Source organism: Misgurnus anguillicaudatus, chromosome 6 (genome assembly GCF_027580225.2).
Source record: "Misgurnus anguillicaudatus chromosome 6, ASM2758022v2, whole genome shotgun sequence".
Taxonomy (NCBI): Eukaryota; Metazoa; Chordata; class Actinopteri; order Cypriniformes; family Cobitidae; genus Misgurnus; species Misgurnus anguillicaudatus.
Genome location: NC_073342.2, coordinates 25240186 through 25259432, shown reverse-complemented (window position 1 = coordinate 25259432; position 19247 = coordinate 25240186). Strand labels below are relative to the sequence as shown.

The window sequence follows — 19247 nt, the reverse complement described above, 5'->3', positions numbered from 1 at the left end:
GTACCACTTTTAGCATAGCTTACCACAATCCATTGAATCTGATTAGACCATTAGCATTGCACAAAAAAATAATCAAAGAGTTTCAATATTTTTCCTATTTAAACGTGACTCTTCTGTAGTTACATCGTGTACTAAGAAAAGTTGTGATTTTCTAGGCAGATATGGCTAGGAACTATACTCTCATTCTGGCGTAATAATCAAGGACTTTGCTACCGTGACATGACTGCAGGAGGGGCAATGATATAACGCACTGCCCGAAAATAGTCCCCTTGGTTATTTTGAATAGCAAGGGACTATTTTCGGGCAGTGCGTAATATCACTACGCCTGCTGCAGCCATGTTACATCAGCAAAGTCCTTGATTATTACGCCTAAATGAGAGTAAAGTTCCTAGCCATATCTGCCTAGAAAATTGCAACTTTTAATTTCTGTCGGTTATTTATTCAGATGATGTATAGATCTCAATTTCATAAAATTGAACCTTATGACTTTTTGTGGTCCAGGGTCACATATGCACTCTTTAGGTACAAAGGTGTACTTTTTTAATAGGGTACCATCCCAGTTATAGGTTTTGTACCTGTTTTTCTGAGACAGAGTGTAGAAAACAGGAAAAAGTTTACCTTCAATTTCCTTCATTTTATCTTGAATATCTTTAGCCATTTTTTCTGCTTCCATTGTGATGTTCTTCAGGCGTTCATTAGCCTCTTCATTGACGCTATTGTTCTTGTCGTTTGATTTTAATTTTTCAAACTGCTCTTTCAAATTCTCAAGATCCTGCCAAACCAAAAAATAAATAAAAACTCAATATGCATATTTACATGAAAGTTATGTTGTGCTTGTGAGACTACCACTAACCTTACTGGCATCATTGGCACGATTGAGGGCAGCATCTGCTGCGGCTTTGGCCTCCTTCCCCTGAGCTCTGTTCATTTCTGTTTTGTCCTTTAAGGCCTTGGTTTCATCTAGTAAGTCTTTAATTCGTGTTGAATTCAAATTATCCTCAATGTTTTCCAGTTTAGGCTTATTCTGGTAAAAATCGATTAGAAAACAGCTTCTTAACGCATGTTATACATAAACTTTAAGACTTTTACATACAAAAACCCATTGTGAAATCACAAGAAGTCAGAAAGTGATTGCCATTGTTTTGTTATGCATACTGTTTTAAACTATTACCTCATTAAGTTTGTCACTGATAATATCATTGTTGTCTTCTGCTTCGTTCAGATAATTCCTGATCTTGTCATGGAGTTCTTCTGTATCCTTCAACGCTTTTTCAATCTCGCTCACATCAATGGCCTCTGTTCTCTTCCTGGTTATACATTAACGAACAGGTTAGTGAAGCTGGTGACCACTGGTTAAGATGTTGGCTTTGAAATAATACTTATAATACAGATAAATTACTGCAGCCTCACAAAATCTCTGTGGCCCTCTTTTTCATGTCTTCAGCTATTTTGGCTTCTTTTTCCAAGCGCTCGAGATCTTCACTGAAGCCTGTGACGTTTGACAGGATCTTTTTGATGTCCTCAATCATCTTCTTGACGTCATCGGGAGATTTGGGCAGCTGAATTGACAACACGGCATTGGCCAGTTTCTCAATGTCCTCCGGCTTCACCAGCTCATCTGTTAAGGTACAGTTCCTCAATTAATGATGTCTTTGGAAAAGAAATTCACACAAACACTATCGTGTACTTTTATTAAAAGTAAGTAATAGTTTACCCTAAAATTCTGTTATTGCCCATTCAAATCCAAACCTGAGTATTTAATAGCACTTTTTTTGGAAAAGAGAAGCTTGAATTTTATGGTTTTCTTTATATTCCATTTAAAAAATATTGAGAGGTTTGGGTGATTTGAGTAAATGATCTGATTCTTTTCATACATCAAGAGATCAGGCAAAATTCATGTGATCTGTTACATGCAGTACCTCTCAGGTAGTCCTTGACCTTCTTTAAAAAGTCCCTGATTTTAACCTTTTCTTTCTCAGATTTACTCTTAGACTGATTTATTTTATCCATCATCTCTTTCGCTTGATTTTTGATGTAATCAGTCATTTTTGTTGTGTCGGTGAGCTGAAAAAGATAAAAAAAGTAATCATAAACTCCACAAGGTCTTCTGTTTAAAAACACTTAAGGTGTCATCAAATGATAAGCAACACTTTGCAAATCTGCACTCAGAGTTTGCTACATAAGCAGAGATGAACCGATATATCGGCCAATAATCGGTATAAGTCAGTAAAAGGAATTTTTCACAATATTGGCTAGCGGTTAACACCCCAAAATCATGGCCAATATATCCTGTCAATCAAAAAAACAGGAAGATGCAATGAATTTGAGTTCTGTGTATAAGAACATCCCTAATGTTCAATATATATAATCAATGTTCAATGTAATTTAGTTAATGCAAGTTAAAGCAACACTATGTAGTTTTTTTACCTTTAAATAATCTCTCTAAAATTATTTCAGTGATAAAACAACTTTTAACTGGACAAATTGTACTGTTGCTGCAACCTAAGCAGCCTCCTAGCTGCTACAAGCACACTCTGAAAGTGGCGGTGGAGGGTAGAGCACACAGCCCCGCCCCTCCCACTGCCTGCAGAAGAGTGTCTGATACCAGGCACTGTTGCGCTTTTCAACCACATGGGGGAGCTGTAAGTCATTTTTACATGGAAACTACATAGTGTTGCTTTAAAGGGACTGTAAGTAGGATTTTAAGTGTTTTATTAATCAAAATCAATGTCTATATTCATAAATATGTTCTCATTGGTGTCAAATGACCTCTGCCAGTGATCTGACTTTTCTTTGTAAGCTTAGAATTTCTTCTCTTTACTTACATTGAACGGGTAAGTCCAAGGAGGCATCCATATCGTTCCGCCGTATTGATAAACTATAATAGCAGAGAGGGACAAAAAGCACTAACCTACCAACGCGTTTCCACAACGTGTTTTCATTCAGAACACGTGAACCAGTAGCAATGGACAAGGAGATCAGTGATTACATAATGGCTACCGTAGTTGCAACACGCATTTGGAAAGGCGAGGCGAGAGAGCTAGAGAGCACTGTTCGTTTGAATGCAAAATACAATTTCACCACTAGATGGGGGTAAATCCTACTTATTGCCCCTTTAATATAGCCACCAAACTATCAGCATCCGTATCGGCAGATATCATTCTGAAAAATCAGCTATCGGTGGAAAATTTTATATCAATACATCTCTACTTTTAAGCATATTGTTTGCTTCTTGTTGTTCTGTATTTGTATTAAAATATTACAAAATGTCCAGTGTGACCACAGCTCAACACTTATACACACTAAGCATCAGATATCTGCTTTAAAGCATATCCATGAAAATAATTTATGCAGGGTACACAAAAGTAGGAAAATTTTGTTTTCATGACATGCCTTTGCGTCCGCATCCTTGAGTTCATTGCGGACTTCTGTGATGTTTATCCTGGTCATCTCTGCCAGTTTAGAGGCATCGAGACTGATGGGTAAACTCCCTTCACAACCCGGACCTCCACACTTCCCGCACAAAGCTCCACCACATTTCGCCTGCTCACATTTCACGTCGCCTGGAGCTCCACAGATCTATAGCAGAAAGATTCAATGCTATTTCAAAGCAATTTGATTATTTCTTTTTTCAAAGTTTTACTGTTGAATCACCTCCTCGTTCAGTTTGGCTACACTCAGATCCTTCACTTTCTTCTCCAGTAAATCAATTTGTCCTTTGCGACACTTGGTGAGCTCCAATGCGACCTTCTCTCTCGTCTTCTCAGAGTCTTCTTGCATTTTCTTAGCTGCTTCCAATTTCTTTTCATCTTCAGTAAATTTTTTATAGAGCTCCCTGATCTTATTTACATTGTCTGTTGAAATAGCACACAAAATAGTTTAATATATATCGCATAACTGCTACAATTTTCTTATCCAAAAATAAGTATTATTCTGGGTTGGTAAATAATGTGAGGTTTTACACACAAACCATTTAAAGCTTTTATGTCTATCACTGGAACGTCTTTTATCTTCTCCCTGAGATTCTTCAGCAGCCTGTTGAACTCAAAGCGGATGTTGTCGATGTCAGTGTTGAGCAATGTGCTTGGGTCGATAATAATTAGATTTGGGTCTATGGTCTCTGTTTCATTCCTGAACAGGGAGAAAAATACCAATTTATACATTAATGATTTGCATATACAGTATATAAAGAGCTTAGATGCAAAAGCTGATAAACGGCACAATCGTCAAAAATGAGATATTGATATTGACCGAATGCTCTCAGCACATATTATACTGTTCATCAAATACTTTTGCTTTAAATCTACTTTAAGGGGACATGTAATTGCCTTTTTTTACAAGATGTATCATAAGTCTCAGGTGTGCCCAGAATGTGTCCGTGAAGTTTCAGCTCAAAATACCTAACAGATCATTTATTATAGCATGTCCATAATGCCCCTATTTGGGTGGGAGCAAATACATATGTCTGTACCTTTAAATGTAAATGAGATACTGCTCCTCACTTCACTACAAACAGATAGTGAGCCAATAGTATCTAGTGGACAACTCGCTGAGGGTGGAAACTATGGTAATGCAGGTCTGTTAGTGGGCGGGGCTTCATCAATATGACCTCACACTGATAAGAGAATCAAAACAGCATGTCTAATGAGACTGCTTTGATTTAATGGGGATTAAAAAACAAGGAGCGGATGGATTTTTTTAATCTTAGGGTCGTTGTGTTCACATAATGCCAACACACATTATGTCCAAACACCTTGTAAAAGTGGATTTTGCATAATAGGTGCTTTTTAATATCAGCCTCAGGCCATTCAAAAATACCGCTTTGTTGGCAGATTCTACTAAATGCCATATCAATTTTTCAGCAAAGTCCTCTAAGTGCTCAGAAGAAGAATTGTATGAACGCCAGGATACGGTCGTCAGATTTCAATTGTCGAGTTTTTAACCAGATTTAAGGAGGTTTACTGAATATATTAGGATATTAACTGCATTTTGAGCCTTTTACCCTTAATCAGATAGGACAGTGAAGAGTGACTTTTTTAGAAGTGGAAATTTTAACACTTAGAGAGGGTTTTGCATCTGAACTCTTCATATATAGTAAAGCTTGATCAAATCAGTTGTGCACATAGCCAGTCCCATACATAATCCCCCATTGTACAATAATACAAAAACAACATATGAACAAATATTATAATACTAATACCTAATCTGTGCCAAGAGCTTCTCTAATTTATCCAGTTCATCCTGATCGGTCTTGTTGAGCAGACTTTGTAGCTTATCCAACAATCTATTTAACCGTTCAAGATCAGGTATAGGCCGGGTGTTTTCAGGGCAGGGCATTATAGTTTCCATCCTTTCGGTATCTAGTTTGATATCCGAGACAATCTTTTCCCAGAGCTGGGAGCAGGTATGGCAGGGCTTGCAGGTGGGAAAGATGGTGTCATGACCCGGGCCGCATTCGTCACAAAATATTCCTATTACTCCCGGTTTACACAAGCACTCGCCCGTGTAAGGGTCACAGGCTGGGTAAATAGTGCCCTCCATATTACAGTCACAAGCTGATGGAAGAATAACATGATTTTGTTTTAGATCTACAAATAAATTTGTATTTGAAAGAAAGGAGAAGATCACCCCGCACCTAATACTTACACATGCACTGTATATCTGGGTTTCCAAAAAAGTTGGGCCCACATTCATCACATTGTCTGCCTCCGTATTCTGTCTCGCAGAGGCACTGGCCTGTGATCTGCGACAACATAAAATAAAGCATATGAGACATCAGATCTGCTGAAATTTTTCAGTATGTTGCTGGCTTGATTTATCCAAAGCATTCAATCTATACATTTTTATCAGTAATCATGTCCTCAGGGATCGAACCCATGAAGTTTTTATTGCTAGCACAATTCTACCACTTTATTGTAGAAAAATAAGAGTATTTACCTTATCACAGATATTGCTGAGGACATGTTCTGGGTTACAGTTGCATGGCTGGCACCCAGACTCCCCATCTAAGTTCCAGTATCCATCCTTACACTCATTACAAAGGGCTCCTTTGACACCTGTGCGGCACGGACACCGACCGGTCTCCGGGTCGCAGATACAGGGGCTTCCAGCGGGACACTTTAAAACTTCTGTGCCCCTCGGGTCACAAGAACACTCTAAGTATAACATAAGAATAGTAAACTTTTCAGGAAAGGTAACAAAGTTAAAAAGAACACGCCGACTTTTTGGGACTTCAGCTTATTCACTGTATCCCCCAGAGTCAAGTAAGTCCATACATACCTTTTTCATCTCTGTGCGTTCCATAACTTTGTCTGACGCACCCACCGCTAGCCAAGCTCAGCACAAAGACTGAAAGTTAATGGCTCCAGCTAGCATACTGCTCCAAAAAAGTGACAAAATAACGCCAACATTTTCCTATATGTTGTGATTTGTATAGTCACACCGTGTACAAATAACAAGGTCATATGAGACACAGCCATCTTTTAACCGTATACATATTGGAAACTATATTCTCAGCAGGTGAAGCACTGCTACTTGGACGGACTGATAAGCGCAACACATGCGAAGTCACTGCTCCTCACCACGGGCTTCTCAGGTTCTACAAGCAAATCACTTGTTATTTTGTCACTTATTTGGAGCAGTATGCTAGCTGGAGCCATTTACTTCCAGTCTTTGTGCTAAGCTATGCTAGCGGTGGGTGCTCAGACAGAGTTACGGGACGCACAGAGATGAAAAGAGTATGTATCGACTTATCTTATGCTGCTTTCACAATAACCATGGTAGATGCGTCAACCACGAGTGATTTCAATGTTAAGTCAATGTGAAGACGCGTTGACGTGCGTCTGGAGGTCTCGCGGCGCAAATGAGGCGTTTAGTGCGGTAGACGCGATTCCATCTCATTCGCATGAAGTTGAAAAGTTGGAACTTTAGCGGAAAAACGCGCTGCGTTAACCAATCAGGAGCTTGCTCTAGTAGTGCCGAGATCACAGGAAGCGAGCGGAGTCGCAGAAGCCCCTCCCATGACCCAAATTTCTGCATGAATGTCTTGATGACTAGAATTTCATGCGCGGCTTTCACGCGCAAATGAAACGAGTAAACTTAAAATGTTCAAGCGGCAAACTAACCCAGTAGTCAGGAATTTGACACCTCAAACGCGGCTGGTGTGAACCCACAGTGGGGAATATGGTAAATAAGCTTACGTCCCAAAAAGTCGGCATTTTCCTTTAATTCAAGCTATTTATGACACTTTCTGTACTTTAAAACTATATAGTGCTTACTATAAAACCAAAATGTACTGTACATTCAAATTGTGTGGTCCCTTTAAAGGCGGAGTCCATGATGTTTGAAAGCCAATGTTGATATTTGAAATCACCTAAACAAACACGCCCCTACCCCAATAGAATCTGGACCTTCTGTTGATAGACCCGCCCCACACATACGCAACCCGGCATTTGATTTGATTTTATTGGCTATAAGTGTGTTTTGGTAGTTGGCCCGTCTCCTTTTCCAACGCGTTTTTCAATCATCGTGGACTCCGCCTTTAATTTACACAAAATTACACACATTAACAAAAATGAAACACTCTTCCTAAAAATGCTTGATCACAGTTATTTGATTCCTTAATGTGCTGTACCTTTGCAGTCTTGATCGAGTGCATTTCCGTAATATCCACGCTTGCAGCTCTGACACCGTGGCCCCTCCGTGTTGTGCAAACAGCGCAGACACTCACCAGTTAAAGCATTGCATGCGTCACCGTCACGGGGATCAATATTATTGTTGCAGTCACACTCCTCACATCGGGCATCTGGCAACCTCAGGTCACCATAGTAACCAGGTGCACAGGCATCACAGCGTAGTCCTGTGAAAGGAAATGGTCCAGGTCTAATGAGCGTGATTGTATAAACACTATTGTATTTATTGTATAATTATATTTTTGGCTGATTTGATGGTCTTGGAAAACCTGTGTATTGGGACAAAATAAACAAGAACCTGTATGGCCAGGCAGACATTCACAGAATGGGTTTACAGAGTTTGGATCTTTGTTGCAGGAGATGGCGAAGAAACGTCCATTTCCTTTCAGATCTGGACAAAGGCATGGCTCACATGGTTTCTCAGAGACAGGGTCACCAATATAACCATCTTCACACCTTAAAAAGAAAAAAACAATAGCCCAATGGGTAATAGTCCACAACTCTGTGCCCATGTTAGTCCTAGATACTAAAATCCTGAAACAACATGACCAAAACAATTTCACATAATCCTTAAATCTTGCCGTACCTTTCACAGTGAGGTCCTGTGGAGTGCTCTCTGCAGTCTAGACAGACTCCAGTAACAGGGTCACAGATGTCCGACAGCCCGTTGCATTGACAACGTCTGCACAGGGGAAACCCAAAGAAACCGGTGTAACATTTGTCACATTGACGGCCTGTTACTCCATCCCGGCATGAACATTGTCCACTTCTCTGGTCGCACAACTCGGCAGTAGAGCCAGACGGATCGCAGTCACATGCTAAAGACAACAAAGAGCTCATAAATGTGCACACACAGGTATTAGATTTTCATAGCATAAGTGTACAAAAGTCTGAGGATAACTTAACAGAATATGATCGTACTTGAGCAGCCATCATATCCAAACCCATACGTCAGAGGAGCACATGAATCGCAGCAGCGACCAATAACGTTTGGTTTGCATTCGCACTGCCCGCCAAATTTACTGCATGATGAACCGTAGGCTCCAACTGGATTACAATTACAAGCTGGTTGCCAACACAAACGGATACGTGATTAGTCAACAGTGCATTATGGTATGCTACACAAATTTTTAAAACATTCAGAAGAGGATACTCACAAACTGCACCGTTGTGAATAAAGGCGGATATACTTCCAATAATCCTCTCGCATATTTCGGGAAGAGTGTGCTCTCCTATCTGCCCTCCTAACACAACACAGCGATACTGTTGAAACTCAGCCAGTTGTGAGCTCGAGCAGAAGTTTGGGAGGGAATCCACTTTGGGAATGAGACCCAGCTATATTAATGATGGAAATGTGAATAGAGGTAAATAAACTAGACAAATTGACTTTTCTATTTGGCTTCATTGATCTGGTAAAACACGATTAGATGTTCCCAAGCCTAACTGGAGGAAATCTTACCGAGTCGATTAGGATGTATGAGCTGGACAGATAGTTGGCATTAGGTTGCTTGCTAAAAGTGATCTCCACTTCATAATGATCGCCAGAGCGAAGACACACTGGAGAATCCAGAGTCGCTGTCCTACAGGACAAACATAGATTCATGAAACAGGCCAATAGGTGACCCATGCACCATATACTGTCAGAACAAATGGTCAAAATATGTACCCCAGCTGTGCTTGGGGTGGTACACTTTCAAAACGTACAGCTTTGCACCTTAGAGTTCATATTAGTATGTCAAAGGTACATATTGCAGGATTCCCGCACCTTAGTTAACTTCATATTCAAGGACTTTCCAGGTCCAATACCCTCAAATTCAAAGACTAAATGTGGGGACATATTTCAAGTGAGATCAAGGTTACATCGTGTTACCTTTTAAGATACATTGTTACCTTTCGAGGGAACTCGCGCTGCGTCACTGTGGTGACATTTTGGGGACACCTCCAGGGTTAAGTGCATCTGAATGTGTTTATCAAATTCAACCAATGGTGAGGCTTAAAGACAAAGACAGGAGCCGTTTCTCAATATGCGTTCTTGTCTGTACTTGTGTTCTTGTGGACTTGTGAAACGTCATCAGTCGCGGACCAAGTACTGTTCCAAATTAAAGTTCGCATCAAGCCCAAGTTCACATAAAATCCCCGGATGTGTTCTTGATCCACCCATTACATTGAGGATGCATCAGAGGAGACTTGTGTGGACTTATGACAGCAAAGTTTCCCAGAATGCATTTCGCATCAGGAGTTCGTTCTTCCGAGTCTAAACTTGCAAATTCGAACTACGAAGGACACAAGTCCGAGTTTGGCGTACTTGGTATTGAGAAACGGCTAGGGTGACACGGGATCCAGGAAGTATATTGCTATCTGAAATATTGCCAAAGACGGCATTACAGGGACGCAGGAAGTATGGCAAGGGAGACACAGCGTCTCGTTCCCTTCTCAAGGAACAACAGTTACATACGTAACTCGAGACATTTTCATGTGTCAAACACAACTATGCAAAAAAGCATTTTGGTATGAATCAACATTCGCATACAGAAGATATAAGCATTTAAAGCGAACAGTTTAGCACGTGTGTTTAAAAGGTCTAGAATTTTTATGATATTATCCTACACTACACAGGGAATAAAATGGATTTTTATTCCAGACAACTTCTTGCATAAAATAGATTCAAGCACGTTCAATGACTTGTATCTATGTATGTATATTTTCACAAACTTCCCAGGGCCTTGAATTTTTTCCTCCAGATTCACAAACTTTCAAGGATTTCAAGAACCCATGAAAACCCTGATATTGGTACCAGATGTAAACAAATATGTACCTCATGGTACACATTTTGACAATTTTTTAAAACTGTATACAAAAATGTACCCTCACCTTCCAGACCCTGGAAGAGTAAAGACTTTCTCTGATGGGTCATATGGACAACTTCCATCCCTTGATCCGAAAGACACAACATTCACAGTAGCTGTCCAGTCATCGGTAGACTGCAACAATATGATAAAATCCATAAATGTGGAGTGGGCACAAAAAGCTGAGATAGTCAAATATTGAACGAAAGATCTGGCCAACCTCTGGTTCATAGCGGACAACTACATAGTAGTCAAGGGTTGCTGGTATATTGGTGATGGAAAATCTGAGTCCCGCCCCATCCTGAACTCGCACAAAACCTAATCCAGTCCAAGTGACAGACTTGTTTGGTGCACGTTGTCTTGGGATGATTTGAAGAGACGATCCTGGTTGAAAGGGGATTATATTCTGCAAAGGATCAAGTGGGACAATCATAAACATTATGTGTGTAGTGACCAAAAGACCTGTTCTGATAGTATCTCAGAACAATGATAAATGCTTTTCAACGTTCACCTGATCTTGTCTTCGTCGTCTAGCTTGCCGTTTCTCACGCTTGACCACCACAATCCTCCCATTGCTGATCTTGAAGTCGTAACCCCTCTGTCTGAAGTAGTGCTCACATATGGGTAGGGTGATATGGGAGTTAAATGGGGTAGGCGTCACCGTAGGGTAATCAGGGATCTCTGGTTTAGTTGTCGGGGAGGGTTTTGGGTCAAATGGGCAAAGAGGGAGCTTGGTTGGTCGTTCAGGTTTCACTAATGGTAGGGACACCTATGAAAGGATAAGGTGTCTGTAATAGCCGAATTTGTGACCCTGGACCACAAAACCAGTCATAATGGTCACTTTTTTGAAATGCTGAATACATAATATTTCCCTTAGAATAGGACAACATTTGGAGACCACTTATTTAGTCTATTTTAAAGTAAGACATTTTAGGTTGACTTCCGAAATAGTAAGCCAGTTGATCACAATCTCTCACCACAGGCTTTGCGTTCTCAGCTTCATAGATATAAAAATCAAGGGGAGCCAAGAAATATCCAGCAGCGGGGTCACTACATTTGAGACCCACCATGTTAGGCCTGCATTCACACTGGCCTTCCTCCGATGAACATTCAGTTCTTCGGGCGCCACCAATGTCACAGTCACAAGGTATACAGCCATAGACTGTATTCCCTAGACCCCAGTACCCTGGCTGGAAAATTTAATTCACAGTGTTACTTGAATATTGCCTAATTTAAATGATTATAAGTGTGTGGGGAGGATTCGGCTTACCAGACACTCATCGCACTCTGGGCCGTGAGCAAAATGTTGGCAAATACATCGTCCTGTGGTCTGATCACAAGGGTTGCCTATGCTTACGGTGCCCATGAAATTACACCTACACACTGGACAAATATAAATCAATGAGAAAGGGCTATATGTGATTCATAAAGTAAAGCTATGTTTTGCGTTTTCAGCATTGCCACAAGGGGTGCTATAGTTAGGAGAAGTCTTTCACAATCTAAATTTTTGGCTGCATTGTGCCCTACTGAATATACAATTCGCAGAATGGTAAAGTAATCCTATTAAACAAATTACATTTTAACCCAATCCTTATACCCCCAACCATAGGTCCGATTTCTTTTTCCGACTGTGGGTGCACGCTCGGTGCAACTTTAAGCAATGCTTAGGTTGCTTAGCAACAGCAGACGCTACGGGAGCACCCAAGCACTTTGGAAAGAAGGAGGAGAGCAGCGCAGTCACACTTTTCGCACAGTTTTAGATGTGAAATATGAAGCTCCCCTTATTTAGCTTATTTATCAAAGCATTGTAGATATTACAAATATCTGGTGTTTTTTGGTGTATTTTATGCCCCAGAGAGCACCCACAGAATCGCCGCCTATGCCCCAACCATAGAGAAAAATAAATATGGTTTAAATAAATGCAGGGTTGTTTCAACCCATGGTTGGGTAAAATATGTACATTTTCTAAGTCAGTTTGAACCTGTTTCTGATAATAATGTATTTAATATAGAGACAATTATCACTTTTTAACAGATGTATGAAATGCTTTGGAATAAATGCTTTCAGTAATACATCAGAAAATGTGTCTTTTTAGGGCCTGTAAACTGCTGTAAACATTTTATAACAGTAGTACTGTTTATTAGGATGAATACTTACACTGACAACCACTTGGGTCATCCCGGCTGAAGCCGTAAAAGCCAAATTTGCACCGGTCACAGCGTTCGCCTTCTACATTCTGTTTACACACACACTGACCAGTAACTGGATCACAAAGTCCACCGTCCACTGAACCATCTGGATTACATTCACAGGCTGCAGATAGAAAACAATACAATATTTATATTTATATATTTATTTATACAGTACTGTGCAAAAGTCTTAGGACACCACAACCAGACTTGTTGTTTTAGAAGTTTTAATGTCCATACATATTTATTTTTTAATCTACTTTATTAAGATACACACAGAAAAAACAGGAAATATGTACAAAAAAAGGACTAAATGTCTTCTTTAGGCATTGTCAGTGTTTAGTGTGACCTCTCTTGGCACTAAACACATCTTGAGCGTTTTTGAAATTAGAAATTAGGATTTAATTTCATTTAGGTTTAAGAGATCCTGCAAGTTCCTGCTATTGCTCAAGTGGAAGGAGAGTTTACCCTAAAAACTTGACCCATCAGTTTACATTTTTATACAATTTTTAATACTATACACACAATTTCTGGATTGTATTCTATTAAAGAGACTGAGAAATAATTATATATGATCCCTTTAACATTGCAAAACCAACAAATCTAATTCTGGCATGGTGGCCTAATATATATTTATTTTTTAATATAGCCTACTAATTTGGGATCAAACGATAATTGGCAGACCCCTGCAGTGTCACTATAAAACCCCTTGAGGTCACACACGCCCTGTTAAAGACCCCTGGCCTACCCTAAAAACAAAAACTACACTTACGTAAACAAGCATCGGGGTCTTCCACAAAACGCTGGGGGTCCTGGTAGTAATAAGGGCCACACAGTTCACACTGAGGTCCAACACGGTTATTCCTGCAGTTATCACATACACCACCACTAACTTGTCCTGTAGCCAGATATCGTTCCTGATCAAAGTGACACTTCTCTGAGTGACCATTACAGTTGCACCCTGAAACAATAAAGAAACAGGTATTCATATATAGTTTGTGGATACACTGTGACATTATGGCAGTGTTATTTTGAACGGCTTACTTCTGCAAACATCCGTGTTTGTTTCTCCACCTGGCCTCCAGGGGGCATCCTGGTAAAAGTCCTGACATTGCTCACAGTTGTACCCCACTGTGTTGTGTTGGCAAACACATCTACCGTGCACCTTAGAGCAAAAACACAGAGAGAGGTAGAAATAAAAAAAGATGAAAAACACAACCATTTCAGCGGACAGTTATCGCAAAGCATGCATAATTGCTTTAAGTGAAAAACTAGTCATTTAGAAATAACAACCAGGACTCTTACAAAGCTCCTTTTATTTGTCTGAAGCTAGACAGGTAGTAATTATAGTTAATTGCCCATAGTTTTTTTAATTCAAAAAGCTTTCAAAGAAATTATTTAAATGGCAAAGAATGTAGCTGCTTGTTGTGAATTTTACATACTTTATTAATAAAAGAGCAATTATATGCTAAAGAATAAAAGAAGTTTAAAAAAAATTGTATTCAAAAAAAGTTGCACTTTAGTAATACATTTTGTTGTTTGTTTTCTCTCATCTTATTTGAGATCCTCAGTTTTGTTCATTTAAGTATCAACTTGTTATGCAACACAAAATTGAGACAATGGGTGAAATACTTATGTATCTCATATAAGGCTTAAAAATGAACATTTATGAAAAATATTTTGTGTTCATGTTGAAGTTTCATGGCAGATTTTAATATTTGCGCTACTTTGACCAATTCACGACATCACTGCGCTCTCTTCTCAAGCTTTAAATGAGAATACTGTGGTTATCTAAGAAGTAAATTTGAGCATGAAGTCTCCATTCAATCAATTTTAATGTCATTGCTGAAAACTGGAGACTGGAAACACTGAGAGGTTTAGGATATTAAAGTCCAATATTAACTCTTTCCCTGCTAGCATTAAAAACAAAATGTTGCCAGCCAGTGCCAGCATTTTTTTGATTTTCACAAAAGTTTAATCCCTTCCAAACGTTCCACGTTAAATATATTAACAAACATAATGAAAAGCAAAAAAATGAAACGTTTCATCCTATCTTTATTTGTTCTCCTTTTATCACATTTCAAATATGGGTACACTGTCAGAAATAAAGTAACAAAACTCTACCTTTTCTGTCACTGGGACTGTACCCTAAGTTTCAGTTTGATACCTTTTCAGGACTACAAAACAGAATACAATTTTGGGTAGATTACCGTACCTTAAGGACCTACATTGTTAGAAAAAAGTCAAATGTATGTACCCTAGCTGTCAGTGGGGCAGCACCCTTTAAAAAGGTAATTGTAAGGACCATTTGGTACAGATATGTAAACATTTAGTACCAATATGTACCTTTGAGATACTAATATGTATTTTGAGATACTAATAAGCTCTCTTTGGTCCCAGAAATTACTTCTGGGGTACTAAAATGAAATCCAGGTGCAAAGCTGTACTTTTTGAAAGGGTACAGCCCCAGTGACAGAAAAAGTACAGTTTTGTACCTTTATTTTTGAGAGTGTAGGTTTCTTCAAAAATACCAAATTTTGAACAAAAAGCTGAGATAATTGCATTTTTGTAAATGATTTTTGTTAGAGATCAGATTCAGCACAATGATCAAAACATACACAGAGGTTTTACTATTTTTGAATCCATGGATGCTTTAGTGCAGTGCTTCTCAATTATTTTCTGTCACGCCCCCCCTAAGAAGAAGTAAACATTTCGCGCCCCCCAACTCTCCGCTGCGACTGTAAATAGTATAATTTGTCTATAAAATTACACATCTGCAAAACATTGTATCCTTATTAACATTGAGAAAACACAAAAAGAAAACAAAAAAAGAAATATCGATCAACTTACAACAAAGAATAACTTTATTAACATTGTTTTTTAGTCTGTAACAGAAAAGACTTAAAATGCAAAAAAATCAATCCTTATATAAAGTATAATATTTGATACTGAAAAATTAAAATAAATATAATCAATAAATAATAATAAAAAAAACTCAAGCGGCTTATCAGCGTGATTGGGGTGTAATGTCTTTAAGTGACGGTGCAAAAAAAATATTTTCCCCGGGGGCTCGCGCGCCCCCCCTGGTGTCGCTTCGAGCCCCCCCTGGGGGTCCCAACCCACTATTTGAGAAGCACTGCTTTAGTGTTTTATAAGTTGTGTGCGAGTGCTACCTGGTGGATAACAGCAGAAATATGGCTTGCCGTTAAAATTCTTCATTGGCAACTTTTAATTGACAAGATAACTTGCCAATGGCAGGGAAAGAGTTAAATGCGTTCTCAGTTTGTGACTTCCCAGTAAAATGTGATATTTACCACCCAACCAAATAAATTTTTTAAAAAGGCTAAATAAAAGAAATAAGTTATAAAACTTTTGAAAAAAACAGGCAAGATTCTTTGCTCTTAAATGCTGGGGGCGTGTCCGCTGTTTGTGCTGAAACCACGCCCACTTGCGGAAAAGCTGCTGTCTCTCTCAACAAACTACCACTATACCACTACAACCTGAATGGATGCTCGCGATAGTGTAAGGGGCGGGCCCCAAATAATCCTAAACACAAAAAATATGGAAAACGGTGTAACTCCACAATTCAGTTCTACATTGTTCAGTCTTTACAATGTGTTTCAGAAATATATTTCTAACATTTATAATGTGTTTAGAAACAATTCTCTGAAATGACTTCACACAGACTTTAAAGAGACTGATCTCAATATCAAAGAAATATCTCACCATGCCAGGCTCAATGAAGTTGTCTCCACGTACACTATCCAGAGGAACACACTGGCTGGCGTGTCCGTTGCAGAAGCAGGTTCCTCGAACCACCATCTCGTAGAGGGCATAATAATACTTTTCCTCCGGGTCCCTCCAACGGGGTGAGAGCAACGTGTCACCCAGGGTGAAGAGACGAGTGAAGTTCACGCGTAGATTTGTTATGGTGATCAGTTCTGAGAACAGTGAGAAGCAACTGATTTCAGCAGTGATGTTTAAAATGTATCTTGATGAGTTGATTAAGGTACACCAATAATAGTTTATAAGCTGCATATAATAGACTGGTGGTTCGCAACAGATGTGTCGTAACTCAAAATAAGTCATAGACAAAAGAAAAAACAATAAAAATCAACTACATAGCTATCCAGAATTAGAAGGAAAATGTTTACTAGTATTTAAAAGGAAGGAAGAAACGCTTCATGTCTTTTGTAAACATCAAAGGCCATGCATCAGTTAGAGCGCAAATTCATCTGTCAGGAGATGCAGACAAATTAAGCAAATGCCAACATCTGCGTTGTTTCATCCTTAAAAACCACAAACAAATCTCACAAGATGAAAGAAGATAACAGACTAAATGAAACATTGATTCACTTGAAAGAAGGATAAAGCTACAAGGTGAAAAACGTTGAATTTCAAGAACCAAATGAAATGTTAATATAAATTCTGCTTATTGTCAAATGGAATGGTAAATGGATTTGTCCCATTTTGATCCAACGATGGGTTGAAAATAATTTAGCATTTTTTAAAGTCTAAATTTACATTCTTTTCACTGAAATAATGTTGTTGGCTAAATAAATGTGGTATTGCATTGGGTCGTCACTTCAGGTCCTCTGTAACAAAACAAATTGAGGACCACTGCAATATTTTATCATAAAATATGGCATGTTGAGTTTAACAATGTATATTTTCTTTAAATTGTCAAGCAAATGTTTAGAGGTATAGCTAGACTTTACGGCCTTCATTTACTGAACATGCCTTTAGGCCGCATTCATAATTTAAAGCTGCTTTGACATCTTCATTCCTCTGGGATTTGAAACACACAAAAAAGTTATAACAAACCACAAACCTTGTATAGTGGGGTTGTATGGATCATGGATGTCAAAGCTGGGATCCAGGGCTTTTAACACCACCTGGATTAAATGCATAGTTAGGAAATAAAAAACTTTAAATGTATTTAATGATTATTTTAGAAGAACAGATTACATAAACTAACAATGAAACGGAAGTAGCGATTGTCTTTATTTTCTTGGTGACATATGAAAACGGCTTCTGAAATTAGGAAAAAAGGTAGGGCGGGATTGAATGGTAACACTTTACTTGAAGGGGTGTTCATAAGACTGACATGACACCTTCTTTATCCAGCTCAGTCTCCTGAAAATGCGTATAAATAGCACGAAGTGTAAAACTTGTGCAATACATACGCCAAATTCCACTTTGGCGTGCATATGATACGCAAGTCCTTCCCATTCACTTAAACAGGGCATCTTTTTTTGTCGTTTTATTTATTGGTTTCTCAATTTTTTTGCTATTTTTTACCATTTTTGCTTGGGTTTAGGGTTAGAACAACTTTTTGTTATATTAAAATGACATCCTAACCCAAACCCCAACTCTAACCCCAACTCCAAGCGACCATGGCTTAAATATGGACAAAAACATTAGGAAACCTGTATATTAAATAACCTCATTAAGCAAATCTAAAATCTAACCCTAAACCCAAGCGAAAGTGGTTTAAAAACAGAAAAAAATTGAGAAACCAATAAATAAAACGACAAAAAAAGATGCCACGTTAAAGTGAATGGGAAGGACTTGCGTATCATATGCACGCCAAAGTGGAATTTGGCGTATGTATTGCACGAGTTTTACACTTTTTTTATACGCATCCTTAGGAGACTGGGTAGCATAATCATGACATGACACGTGTCATGAAAATGAAGGAGATTTTATGCACATTCATGACAACTGTCATTAAGCGTCATTTGTTTAATTATGTCATTTTTAATTAAAAAATGACATTGTTTAAAATGTCTTTGTTATGACAACTTGACATAAACGAATACATCATAACTTGTCATAAATTTGTCATAAATCTGTCATAAACATGACATAGCAGAATAATTATCGAACTTAAGAAAGTACCTAGCTTTATGGGTCATTAAGTTTAATACAATGTCAAATAATTTAAAATACCATAACAAAATGCAACAGACACGTCAAAAGATTATACTTAACTTTATTTATGTGCACAATACATAAAAAACTAATAGAACTTGTTCTTCCTCACACAGAGGATTTTCTGACATAAGAAAAGCAACCTGATCTCACAAATTTCCATGGGATAGTCACAGAATTTTTTGCGCATTTTCCGTGGCATTCTCACGGATCTCCGCATTTTTCCATGGCCCTTCTATGGACTGTCTTTTTCCGTGGCATTCTCGCGGATTGGTTGCTAGACTGCTTTTTCCTATTTTCAAACCATTTCCGCTTCGGTTTAGGGTTAGATTTGGTGCTTGCGTTAGTATGTCACTTTAACTATTGGTTTATAAAAAAAAATTCTGCTTTATTCTTTTATATTTTCTAAACTTTAAACAATTGTCGCCTGGTGTTGGTGTTAGAGTTGGGTTTGGCTTTAAGTGAATCAGTCTCCAAATGCAATAAAATATAATTTTTTTATTGAATTATTATTGAATTATTGGATTTTGTTTCTTAAACACCTGGAGAAAAAAAAACATGAACTGAAGAATATTCATGACGCTGTT

General features: G+C 38.5%; 1 protein-coding gene and 1 long non-coding RNA gene across 3 annotated transcripts in view; one reads left to right on the top strand and one right to left on the bottom strand.

Annotated features, from left to right (window-relative positions):
* The window catches only part of LOC129434383 (uncharacterized), a 60605-nt gene that overhangs the window by 3506 nt on the left and 37852 nt on the right, over window positions 1–19247 (top strand). The window contains exons 2-3 of the long non-coding RNA XR_008640742.2: window positions 1223–1329; window positions 1445–1626. This is a non-coding gene — a long non-coding RNA (uncharacterized lncRNA). The remainder of the gene's footprint in view (window positions 1–1222; window positions 1330–1444; window positions 1627–19247) is intronic.
* Window positions 1–19247, bottom strand: part of lamb4 (laminin, beta 4) — a 33425-nt gene that overhangs the window by 1301 nt on the left and 12877 nt on the right. For both annotated transcript variants that reach the window (XM_055193317.2, XM_055193316.2), the window contains 27 exons: window positions 17558–17621; window positions 16453–16667; window positions 13771–13891; window positions 13499–13687; window positions 12695–12850; window positions 11808–11920; window positions 11515–11727; window positions 11049–11306; window positions 10758–10943; window positions 10563–10672; window positions 9151–9271; window positions 8849–9026; window positions 8613–8756; window positions 8278–8509; window positions 7990–8147; window positions 7634–7858; window positions 5938–6155; window positions 5647–5743; window positions 5201–5555; window positions 3971–4131; window positions 3655–3854; window positions 3394–3579; window positions 1920–2064; window positions 1411–1618; window positions 1172–1307; window positions 854–1024; window positions 619–772 (listed from right to left, as the gene is read on the bottom strand). In XM_055193317.2, the coding sequence (XP_055049292.2) occupies window positions 619–772; window positions 854–1024; window positions 1172–1307; window positions 1411–1618; window positions 1920–2064; window positions 3394–3579; window positions 3655–3854; window positions 3971–4131; window positions 5201–5555; window positions 5647–5743; window positions 5938–6155; window positions 7634–7858; window positions 7990–8147; window positions 8278–8509; window positions 8613–8756; window positions 8849–9026; window positions 9151–9271; window positions 10563–10672; window positions 10758–10943; window positions 11049–11306; window positions 11515–11727; window positions 11808–11920; window positions 12695–12850; window positions 13499–13687; window positions 13771–13891; window positions 16453–16667; window positions 17558–17621 (4714 nt within the window). The remainder of the gene's footprint in view (window positions 1–618; window positions 773–853; window positions 1025–1171; window positions 1308–1410; window positions 1619–1919; window positions 2065–3393; window positions 3580–3654; window positions 3855–3970; window positions 4132–5200; window positions 5556–5646; window positions 5744–5937; window positions 6156–7633; window positions 7859–7989; window positions 8148–8277; window positions 8510–8612; window positions 8757–8848; window positions 9027–9150; window positions 9272–10562; window positions 10673–10757; window positions 10944–11048; window positions 11307–11514; window positions 11728–11807; window positions 11921–12694; window positions 12851–13498; window positions 13688–13770; window positions 13892–16452; window positions 16668–17557; window positions 17622–19247) is intronic.